The sequence below is a fragment of the Formica exsecta genome, unplaced genomic scaffold (assembly GCF_003651465.1).
Source record: "Formica exsecta isolate Colony F162 unplaced genomic scaffold, ASM365146v1 scaffold233, whole genome shotgun sequence".
Taxonomy (NCBI): domain Eukaryota; kingdom Metazoa; phylum Arthropoda; class Insecta; order Hymenoptera; family Formicidae; genus Formica; species Formica exsecta.
The window spans coordinates 1,566,909-1,579,821 of NW_021849616.1; the positions used below are offsets into that span (position 1 = coordinate 1,566,909).

Consider the following 12,913-nt stretch of genomic DNA (forward strand, 5'->3'; position numbering starts at 1 on the left):
CATTCCTAAACGATGACTAAGGGCCGTCCCGCCTAGCCAGACGTCATCGGCAAGGTCGTTGTCACGACCCTTCGTAAGCTTTACGCAGGACCCTTCTTAAGGACGTGAAAAGCACGCTCGTTAAAGGCGCCAATCGCTTTCAGCAGCGATTGTATCGCGCGTTTATGAGCGCGAACATATAAACCCGGCAGCATCGTTGTGCACATAAAACGTGCTTTAACGCGATAATGCAAGATAGAAGGTTCGCTTGAGTATTATTCGTCAATATGAGCATGCGAGAAAAAAAATGCTGCGTTAAGTATACCGGCGCGTTTGCGAGCGGAATTGTTAGGGAAATATATAATATGATAATTGGCAATTGAGGCCCAAATATAAAAATGAAGCTCATAGATATGTAACGAGGCATGACGAAAATCAATAATACATAAACTTTCAATAAAAATATCATTGAATAAATTAAAGGAAAAATATGCGCTAATAAACGACAAAATAATAAAGGAATATGAAAAAGAATGCGTTTAAAGATGCTTATGATTTAGATAAATTTATTTAACAAAAAAAAAAAGAAGTTAACTCTGCTTTAATTGCTAAAAGATATCGATATATGCAACTTGATATTAAATTTTATATGCAAAGAAGAATTTTATAGAATAATTCTATTTCCGAGGAAGCTATCGCACATATAATCAGGATGGGAAGAATATTCTCGCGCGAACGAATGAACGAAATAAGTATGGATATGTCGGCAGTGCTTTCCTCTGCATATCCTGAAAATTGTTTCCGCATGCGGTAGCGAGAATGATGAATGATTTTGCGCCTAAGGGAAGCGGCACATCACATCTCTTCGAGAGGCGACACGCTATCGCTCCGTCGTAATTTCGCCGAGATTCGCTCAGATTCGATACGCACGCGATTAAGCGCATCGCGTATCACGCGACTCCTCTGACGGCGCGGTGGCGGCCGATCCTATTTGCCTACGTTAATTTCCGCGTAAAACCGCAATCGAAGAAGTCACGTTTCGTTTATATCAAGAACCGCACCTGTTCGTGACGAATGAGGAATCATTCCCGGAGACGCGGATAGGATAAAGAAGGGAACGGAAGAAGATCTCGAGACGGAAGAAGCGAAAAAGAAATAAGAGTAGAGAGAGAGAGAGAGAGAAATGCTTATGGAGAACGCCGGGACTAAGAGCAAGAAGGGAGAAAAGGGTAAGAGCTGTCTTCGGTATCTTCGTACGCGTTTCCTGGTAAGGCTCTTGGCGATCTTCAAAGTTCTCGCTGAGGAATCAGGAGAGCTCTGTTGCTCAAGGAACAGGAAAGATGTAGAAAAGACGACGAGAGAGAGGGAGAATAAATTTGTAAGTGGTTAATTTTGCAAAGTGCAAACCGATACCAAAAGAGAATTCGGATAAGTAACGTGGCGTGAAGCTGGCGTATCATTTCGTGGAAACTTTTTGGGAGGTCGTATATGTCAAAAAAAGGAAATTACAATTTATTAAATTTGCGAAAATTTTATCGAAATAATCTTTATGCTAAGTTAAAAATTCGTTGGCATTATCGAAAAAGAGGTAAAGATTTGGTTGCGGAATTTGTATTTTTATGTCAATCGCCAGTTATGAGCTAAATACAAAGGGGACGACTCGCGCGAAGCGGGATATTTAATTACATGCATGCGGTATAAACATAGAATCAAAGTGGCGTAGACGGCGATATTTTGGCCGAAATATGATCACCGCGATATAGTGCAATACTGGGCGCGTTCGCATAAAGGATTTGCATAAAGTGCTTTCGGCTCGCCGATGTATGCAGCGAACCAACACCAAGCGAGCGAGTGTGAAAATACAGTCCTTTAAATGTTCATGGTCCAGTTCCAGCATCCCGACCTCCCCGACTCGGCCGAAAGCATCTCCGATCGATACGCAACCAGTTTTCGGCCACTTGATCTTGCACACGCGAACAATCCCGAGCAAAACAACGACGAATTAAATCGTATATTGAGCCGTAATTACACGTCCTCGCTCGTGGGTGTACCGATGGACCGATGGATCAAATTATCTTTAATTTTTTTTCTTTGTATTTCTGTATCTTTCAATCACATTTAAAATCGATTTGATTTTAACGTGCAGAAAAATAAAATCGAGGATTTTTAGATTTATTAGTATCGAAAATATAAAACGTTAAACGTCTCGGAAATTGAAATTCTTGAAACTTCTTAGTAAAACATTTAAAAATCTTAAATATATCTTTGGATTGAGGATTTAAAAATTTAAAGATTTTGCAGTTTCGTTTTATTTCTTGAATATAGAAAGGTTTAATTATAATATACTTTAATTATAATATACTATGCATGTAAGAATCGCGTTTGATCTTCCGCTTCGTGTCGTTTCAAACGTGATTTCTTTTCGTGTTCGCGATGGAAAGAGGCGCGTGTACGCACCTCTTGGCGCATCCTCACCTTCGATGAGATAGGTAATGTTTCATTCTCGCTGATGGTGTGGCAGTTAACTACCACGTTTCAAGGACACCCACTCTCCTCTTCTTCCCGCGTTTGTTCCCTATCGCGAATCCGCGCCGGATAACTTCGAATTTTGCTTCGAACCAGCGTGTGCCTTTTTTTTTCTGTTTCGAATCTTTCTCGTTGCTGGATTGTGCTAATTGTGAGATTCTGTGGTCCTCGAAAGACAGAGTCAGACTTCGGCGATGTCATAAAAAGCGAAGTCGAAGCACTTGAATGTCTGGGTAATTAAAGATATTGTTTATGTATTATGTAATATCCCAGTTTCGTCTTTCGCAAGGGTATCTTTTGAAAATGATGATCATTACGAGTCAATCGTCAAATTGTGACTGAACGAAAAAACAGATCTAAAATGGAATATTAAATAAAATTCTTACATTCTGTAAACTTAGTTATTTCACTGTCATTTCATGAATATATGATATAAATTTATGTGAAAGACACTTCGAGTTTTTTCAAAAGTATCTATTTTATTGCGAATTGCATATTTATCTCGAAAAGAAATTTGATGATAAATGACGCAAATATCCGACGTTGGACATTCTTAAATCGTGTAGCAAACATTATTTGTTTTATGTGTGTCGAACGTATAATGTTCGACAAAAATGATAATTCAAAGGTAGCAAGATGCACCAAGAGGAACTGTCGTGCGCGATCAAAATCCGTAGGTGGCATATTTGGCTTCTCATCGGGGAGGCATGTACCTTTCCGGACAATGACGTCAGGCCTCATTATGCATTCGACGATATCGTTTTGTCGTCGGAGAAGTTTGTCGCCTCCGCTCCGCGTGTATCCGCCCAATAACGCATACGATGACGAGATACTGCGGTGCATACTTAATATCATTCTAAATCAATTTTGGACAACGATCGATGGGAATAATTTATCTCGGTGTGCACAAAATATTTAAAGATGTCCCAAGACATAAATAATTTTGATATTTTTGAAATATTTGGTAGAAAAAAAAAAAAATGTGTACTACAATGTTCGCAAAATTTTAATATGTTGGTAGTTTATATTCATATTAAATTACCACACATGATATCTAAAATATTATAAATAGAAAAATGTATAGAGAGATATATATATAGGCTGTTATATGGAATGTGTGTATAAATACATAGATAAAAATTTAATTTTGTATATATGTGACAAATTCAATTTCTTAGATACTTTTTCAACTAAGACATCTAAATTCTTGGAATGGTTTCGAAATTACGCCAAGTTGCCAACGCCGCATCCTCGCGGCATGCATCTTCTTCGATTACCTTGGAAACGTGATTGGCCTATCGGCCACGATCTCAGGAATTCTCGTTCTCTCGTATATGCGTGATTGCCGCATATGTGCGCCATTGTAGTGGAAAAACGAGTCGCACGGCACTCCCATTCACCAAATTCCTTTCCTTTCATCGACGCTGATTCCCCCCTTGACTCTCTCGGCTTCTCCGTGCTTCCCTTTCCTTCTCTCGTCTCGTTAACCCTCTCGGTTGCGACAAAGATGGTCTTTAGCAACATTACTTCGATATCAATAAAAAAGATTTTGTTCATAGAAGAAATTTTTGATGTACGTATATAAAAGATTTGCATAATATAAATAAACAATTCAATTTTTCTACTATTTTTTTTAATATGTTCTTTAATGTAACGAGGAAAAGTTGCAGATCGCTAAAGTTAAATTCTCCTTTTATAATCTCGTAAAATGTTAACGGTAAATTGTTGAATATTCTTTTATTCAGATTTCACTTCTTTGTACGCATCGTATACATAATCGAGCAGCTTGTAATGACTGCTCAGGCTGCAGGCTGTCGAAACCTCAATGCATTCCGAAATTGTTGAAAGAAACTAATGGCCTAACTGCCTTTTGCGGTTGACCGGTCTTACGCACATCTTCGATATTTAGCGGCGTTTCTTAGCAATTCTCAACAGAAGTATACTAATATAAATTCCGCTTACCTAGATGACGGAATTCCGATTATGGAGACGAATCTCTTTGCAGATACCTGTCTGCAACGCTACTTCGCGCGATTTAAAGAGCCTCGAGAAACAGATTTCGCACACCATTAATGTGTGCCTGAATAACCTGAATAAGATGGGATTATAATTCGTACGTGATATTTATATGTGCAACCGATCACGAATGAACATCTAGCTTAACGTTAATCTTTTTCAGTTTTTTCTCTGCAGTTTAGATTAAACTGCATGTTCGAAAAAGACTAAGAGTGTACTGTGATTGTTCAACAATTTTGTGATATTTATATACATATAAGAAATCTTAGTTTATATGAAATTTTATTTAAATTATTGAAAAGGCTTTCCGACATATCTCATTAAACACGCGAATGCGAAACTATTTGTGTCTGTCATACAAGCTAGCAGGTATGCGAGTCTTGTCATCAGAATATATTATGAACTAAGGAGATCGTGTAAAGTCTCCTTTTCGTTCTACTTCACTGAACACACGTTTGTGCACGCGACAAGCTTGGAATCTAAGCCAAGGCTCAGCATTAAAGCTGCTACTTCGAATATTTCTATTGTATCACAATGCACACATCCTTCAAAGATTTTTCAAATATCGCATATTTGCTGGTGATTAATTTTTCGTAAAGAAATTGATTTTTGAAATAAAAACGGCGTAACACAAGTGCAGACGCGATTATTTTAAAAAATTTTCTAACAACAAATACTTTGCGTGTGAAATTACCGGAAAACTGCGTTTTATTATCTTTTTATTATACAGATCACAACATAGTCGAGAATCATTTAATTTTCGGTATGAATAATCTCTGCTTAATTTTTCTAATTAATCCTATCATTAATTTTTTACCAGAAAAGAATTTACTTCTATCTTTCCAAAGAAAAATCTTCCATAAAAATTTTATCGAGGGGATATATATATATAGGAGCAGCCTCTGTATATAGCAAGTAATTGTCTTTCAAGAACAAGATGGATTATTTGCATTTCGAATCGATAATAATCACGATAGCATTATATCGCCTAGTATAACGACTGTCTCAGATGACGCGAAAATTGCAAACGCATGCCTATTATCTTTATGTTACTTTCTTCTAGTCTTCCGCCTTTCGGCAACGAGCACGAAAAGTTATTTCAACTCTCAATGATCGTACAAAGAAGCCGATTTATCACTGTCATGTTTGTCTTGCCGATAATGTCATCGCAGCTGTCGTCCCGTATTTGCACCAACAACGGCGCGAAAAAGGAAAGTTCGCTAATCTAAATAGAAAGAGAGATATCCCTCCTATGGCGCGTACAATTATGCCGAATCGTGGCAATTTAGAGAGATAATTCTGGGCAATAAGCGGGATGAAACGATAGTCGATTGGCATTCAGCAGCATAAGGAAACTCCGTTTTGTATAGGAGATTCGTTGGGAGGATTCTAATAATACGCGAAGACGGCGAAAGGCAAATGTGGGCAGACGACAAGACAGAGTGGAATTATCATCAATCGCGAAATACTGTGAATGCTTGTTTCGTAATCCGCTTCGCTAGACTGCACATACCGCGTTCTTCTCGCTTCGTTCGCGGTGCTGGCGGACTATGAAGCACACGCGTCGAAACTTGTAAGTGTCGACAAAAATTATATTTTATCTTTAAATGATTCATAATTAAAGATAATTTAAAATAATGTTTAATGTACGAAATATATATTTAGAAACTATTTCAAGTGTTAAATGTCCGAGGTTTAAGCGAATTGAATTGAAATATTATTTGGGAATTCTATTTGGAATATCTGAAATGTTGCAAAGTGTTGCAAATTATATTTGTGAAAATTTGAAAATTCGGATATCTAATCAATTAGAAAAATCTTATTCCGAACAAAACGCAATTTTTTTAGCCAGTATATTTGATTTATTAATTAAAAAAAAAAACGTGAGATATTAATTTTGTGTTATGTGCACGTTCTTTCTTGATATGTATAATCTCTTTGGAACTTGTTACGCGCATGTGATGCAATGTTATCTAATATTTTGACAGATTATTCGTATTCACATAAATCCTGTCGAGACTCTCGTAAAAAAAAAAAAAAACGAATATTAGGTATCTGAAATTTCTGAATATATCTATGCGAACTTCCTCTCAACGTGGCTCATCGATTTTTCTACTTTGCGCTTCACTTCAGCCTCGGTTCATTTGCATGCACCGATATATCAATTTTTCCTAGGACGAGCGTATCAATATTCCGATCCATGGAGCGGCGAACCTTTGCTCGTGGCTCCACATCTAGGCACGCTGCTCATGTACGTGCGTGAAACGCTGCCCCAGGAAGCGGGTTTTGTAACGTCGAGACAGGTGTTCTCGACGTTGCGTCACGCCGCAGCAATTTGTCCCGCGTATATACATATACAGGGTGTCTCCTGATCAGCACGAGAGTCTATTTTTGCCGGGACAGCGTTTAATCTTACACATCTATTTATCATCATTTCTGAATTATGTCTAATAAACGCGGCTCTCCTGTAAAAAAAACTTCAGATTTACTCTTTCGATTTCTTTACGGTAGTTCTAATATTCTCCTGCTTTCGGATATTTCTCTTCTGATCAAACTTTGGATACGATTTTCCTTAGGAAAGAATAGATCGCGAATCGGATATAAAATAAGATAATGTTTCGTTAGAAAATTTTTGCGAGACACCCTATATCAGCATAGCAATGTATGCGCTCTCGTAATATCGAGATACCGATGCAAGTTACATTCCGCGTGCTCTGCGAGTCTTGCGTCAACTTATGTGAACCTACTTTTAATAAACCAAGTTTTCGATACAGAAAGTGATAGCATTTTTGTTTACAATTTGTAGTAACAATAATTTGTTTCGTAATTAAAGCCATAAAACATAGAAAGAAAATTGGTCAATTAAAAATGTTTGCGCTTAAAATGCAGTTTTCATATAATGCGTCTCGTTGAAAATTTTTTTTTAAGTTTCTACCACTTATCACACATAAGGACTTACCGTTCTCTCATTTCCTCCACGTGCATTCCACGTGTGATAGCTCTCGGGTTCGGAAGAATAGCGCGCTTCTGTCACAGCGGAATTTTGTTCCGCGATTTACCGTTGCACGTGCATAACGCGTCAGAGAATCCTGTGAGGAAGCTCTGAAAGATTTCGCGCGATATTGCAGACACGTGAGATGTAAGCATACCCGCTGCTGAGGTAAATAACGCCGCCCGAGGTAGTCGTCTCTCGCGAGGTCGCTCTCCGTCAATGCTAACGGTACATATATTTTTTAGATATGCTTGTATGTGTCAAAAAAAAGTGGATACAGGTATGATCAGCCACATTTATAGAATCGGATATACGCACCGCGACGATATTCAAATCGTCCGATGGAGCGTGCACATTTATTGCGACGTCGCGCATAAAAGCGAGCAAAAAAGATGGACAGCCGGTCGCGTATCCTCAGATCCTCTTCGTCATCATTCAACGCGTTTGGTATATGCTTTCTCTTTTTTTCGTTCCTTCGATGACTGATTAAATGATTGATCGTTGCTAGAGAAACGATTATACACTCGGCCGAACAGATCCATCGACCGCGAGCCGGCATAATAAGTCGTGACGAATTAATATTTCGTGTTTGCTGTCGAGAGGAGAGGCAGAAATCGACGATCTATGATACTTACGGATGAGAGAAGACTCGGAGAGTTCTAAACGAAAAAAAGAAGAGATTCAAAAAGAAGTATGATATAATTGATTATAGCATCTTGGCGACTGAAAGAATTGTATAGAGATACGTACCGTGTATAACATTCTCTTAATTCGTGAATGGTAAATATTTCCATTCTTTTTACGCAAAAAGATTCTCGTCACGAAATCTTTTTCTTTATGTATCTTTCTTTAAAGTCTGTATATCTGAGTTGTACGCATTTTCCAAATATATAGTTTTAAAGTTCAACACATACGCGTAAAAGCTAAATAATTTATCCGTGCTTCCGCCAGAATCGCATTCGCCGAAATTGCGTGGCTTCCGGAACGAATGAATTATCTTCCCCATCTGTTTCGGTTTCCTTATATTTCTGTATCCTTACCTCGAGTGAATTTGCGATACAGTGTTTTTGTATAACCCTTTAATATGCGTAACGGAATCTTGACTCGCCGCTTGTGGCATTAATGAAGATCCCTTTGTGGAGGCTACTTTCTCCCCCCAAAGAATTCCCCGAATTCTTATAGAACTCCTCTTCGTATAAAGAATTTGCAATTCCTGCAAGTTTGAATAGTTAATAATTATCGCACATAATAATTTATTTCAATAATTTTTTAAATGATTAAAATAGTAATATAAATTCTCTCAAAAATGAGTTATTTCAATTTTTCTTATAAAACTCTCGATCGAAACATGTCGATATCGATGATCGTTTATGATCGATTACGGCGTGCCTAGAGCTATGCCGAGCCTATGTTCGTCAAGCGACATAATCTCGATACGACATGTGGTGAAAGTGTGCGAAAAGGGGAAAACGATGCCGGCGCGTAAAAGTACGCGTACGTGGCGAGGTTTGAAACAATGCCGATGGGAACAGGAACGAAAGAAAACGAGAGAGGCGAGAAAGACTACGCTAAATTCCCCATTCGCGAATACACGCGGTTGCACGTTCGAGGGAATGTCGATAACAACTATCTCACTCGAACGTCGAATTATGAAAATTACATGTGAAAGAGAAAACGCTGCAACAATAATGAACAAATGTGTAGCGGCGTTTATTATAAAATCACGCCCAAGAGTATTCATAATACACATGTATCAGGTCTACCGGAAAGTTCTGTCCGTTTTTGGAATAAAACAAAATACAAATTTTTATTACCGTCAATAAACTTTATTAAATAATGTAATTTCCATTATTATTAATGATTTCTTGCCAGCGTGAGGGCAATTTGTATATCCCATTTTCGAAAAATGTTTTATCTTTTGATGCGAACCAGTGCTTGTTTGATATCTTGTTCCTTTTTGAATTTTTTGCCCCTCAAAAAATTTTGTAGGGACAAAAACAAGTGATAGTCGGAGGGTGCTAAGTCCGGGGAATATGGTGGATGTGACAGAATTTCCCAGCCTAGTTCTGCACTTTTTTGACGAGTCCCCAAAGCAGCATGTGGCCTGGCATTATCATGATGCGGTATGATGTTCTTCCTATTGAACATCGCCGGCCTCTTTTCTTGGACTGCTGTATTTAAATTATCCAGTTGCTGACAATACTTCTCCGAATAATGGCAATTACATTATTTAATAAAGTTTATTGACGGTAATAAAAATTTGTATTTTGTTTTATTCCAAAAACGGACAGAACTTTCCGGTAGACCTAATATAAGTACTTATTAAAGTATATATTCTTAAAGGACTTTACTTATTTCCTATTTATCTCTCGAGAAGGTTGAGATAATCTGTTTTAACTTTTTATTGTCTGTAAAGTAAAACGCGATTTTCTTATTAATATAAAAAATTGTATTATTTTGTAAATTATTATATCAAAAAATTTTCGACTGAAATTTCATAAACTTTATTATATTCTGTTTAAACGTTTCTCTCAAACTTTCTCCAAATTTCACGTTAGTACTTAACGTTATTTCGTCATACACACACACACACACACACACACACACACACACACACACACACGTTGCTTAAATTAATATACTGAAATAGCGTTTAATATATCGAGGCGCAATATCGCGGATACTGCGCATCCTCGAGAAACATCATCTTGTGATTTTACGAGACGGCAGTGGTGGCGATCACGTTCGAATTTCGCTAGCGGCGATATTTTGCGGTAACTGCGAATTAATTCAGAACATGTTTAAGAGCCATCAACGGCCGCCTACTCGTGCACATTTCCTTGAGCACAGTAACTACCTGCCACGTTATGATAATTAAGAAACGAATCAGCCATTCATAGCGAGCGACCATCAATCAGGATAATCGAGTGTCACCGACGAATTTTGACAGATCTAATGTCGTGTCAGAATACACTGGTGGTTGGTTCGTTATTAAAGCCACAGGATTTGCCCGCATACATGAGATATTCACAGTAATAATAATTTTGTGAAATAAATAATCCGCGTAACAACAGTTTCTTTGTGGGTCAATGTTTACATATGAATTCTATTTTTTATATTTTGATACTATCATTAATTGTATCTTTATATAAAACATTTAACGTTTGAAATATTAAGATTCATATACTTTTATTTTTCTGATACTAAGCAAATAAAAAAGATGATATAATTAGATGATCACTTAAATATCGATTACTAAAATATTGAATTCCTTTCAATTTTTATTCTTATCAAACAGTGTACATATATTATTGATAAAATAGATGTTTATAATATTACTAACGATTATGATATAAATCTGTTGAAACTGCATACGTTTCAATAATTAGGTACGTTGCAACACGAATCAAGTTATAGGTTGATTCAATCATTGACTAGACATGAATACAATCGTATGTACATGAAATGACATATTGACAATTTATGTAACGCACATGAATGACAATTATCGCGCTCGTTGTAGCGAAAAGAAACAAATCGCGGAGTGCGTTTCCGAAACCGTGTGCGATCCCGTCTTGACGTTTCTTTTTTATTTCCGTCTTCGATGGCGATCGTCAGAACGATATTGCATGCGCTGTCTAGCGTAAAATCGATATTAAGAAAAGTCGCGTGACTTCGTCGCGACGCTTCCTTTTCCTGTTTTCGTAATACCTTTGGAAATACCGTGTCTCAAGTAGTTTATCGAAAATTATTGGAGAGTTATGCAAAAGCTGTCGATGCAATCGCGGAAAGTTGAACGATTCTATCCCCTTATTACATATCATAATCGTAAAAAGATTTCCCAAGAGGGATTGATATGTAACGCATTGATTTTTTCTTGTTCACGTTTTTGTACGATATTATGAGCTTTACGATGCATATTTTATTTGCGCAGGTGCAGAGGCTTGCCGACTACGAGAGGTACTTGGGACAGGAAGCGAGGAATTTGATAGATAGCGAATGCATTGATAGCGGGACAGTTTTACACCGTGGTCAATTAGAAGGTGACCTTCATCGTATCCAGGAACTGTTCCCCGGCGATAACTTGCGATTGCACGAGCGAGACGTCGTCACTATGGTATAAAATGACATTTTTATTATCATATAAAAATTTGATTTTTTCTTTTTCGTTATCTATCCTAATTTTTATCACATTAATCACACAATAGTTACTATTACATATTTCCATAAAAAAACTCAGAAATAAGTATGTATGGTAAAATCTAAATTTTTAACAATTGAAAAGAGGAAAGAGTAGCCAAAAGGTCTTCAGTTTAAATGAGACACACCTAGAGAGATTTTATTATTTCTATCTTTATAAAATTCACACATTTACAAATATATTATATAAATTTTGTAAATTCTAGTCCTTAATTTTTATCAAAGAAAGACAATTCCAAGTTTCATTACAAATCGTGATGATGGTAAAAATTATCATCTTTCTACAAGGTATAATTTACAAGAAGCATTCCACTCTCCTTCGTAGAAAATGTATGAACAACATAGCGACTGCTAACAAACGGTATTACGCACAATACGTCGCGATTCAACCTTTCTCACGGTCGTTTAGACGCATCTAGTTTTTCTGCGTCCGTGGAAAGTGCATCGTCTCGCGTGTCGCTAACGTGGCAGTTAGAATGCGTATATACGCACTTCCTTCCCACGTTTGTTAGCGTATATCATCCGGATGCACAAGCATGCCGATAATTTCTCCCCGCTATTCTCACTCGGTCGGCTGCTGCGAACGGTGAAATTGACGCGGATCGTTCAATAAAGTGCTCGCTTTCTGCATCCGCGAAAAAATAGAGACAGAGTAGAAACTGTGTCACCGCGAGAGAGACTGGAAGCACCGGTTGGATCAACAATAGGATGATATTTATATTATTATGTAGAAAGCGCGCCGCGCTCTTTTCATATAATAACGGAACACAACGAAAGTTTTAGTACTATAAAAAAGATAAAAAGTTTCTTATAGAGAAAAAGATTTTACTTTTATATATATTTGATTGATAACTGACGAGTTATGCTTTTTTTTTTCTATATCTGAATGCGTGTCATATCTAAAATTATTGACGATATTTACGCATTTTTATATTCACGCAGACGCATCTAGTCATTTTTATTCCTATTTAAAATATTAGTGTATCGTTCGAAACTCTCAAAACCTTTGAATGATGCACTTTTCAATGTAATGTCACAAATAATAGCGGATAATCCATCTGACGTGTTGGATTTATTAGGACATGCTGTGTCTGGTTTAGGTTTAACGTGTTATAATAACGCAATACAATGAGACGTGAAGGTGGGTGATCGCCGACGTGATCACACCAGAAATGATTATGTAATCGGAAAGCGAGAAAC

General features: G+C 37.2%; 1 protein-coding gene across 4 annotated transcripts in view; it reads left to right on the forward strand.

Moving 5' to 3' along the window:
• LOC115235763 (rho GTPase-activating protein 20-like) overlaps window positions 1-12,913 on the forward strand; it is a 199,780-nt gene that overhangs the window by 180,854 nt on the left and 6,013 nt on the right. For all 4 annotated transcript variants that reach the window (XM_029807730.1, XM_029807729.1, XM_029807731.1 and 1 more), the window contains one exon: window positions 11,448-11,630. In XM_029807730.1, coding sequence (XP_029663590.1) covers window positions 11,448-11,630 — 183 coding nt within the window. The remainder of the gene's footprint in view (window positions 1-11,447; window positions 11,631-12,913) is intronic.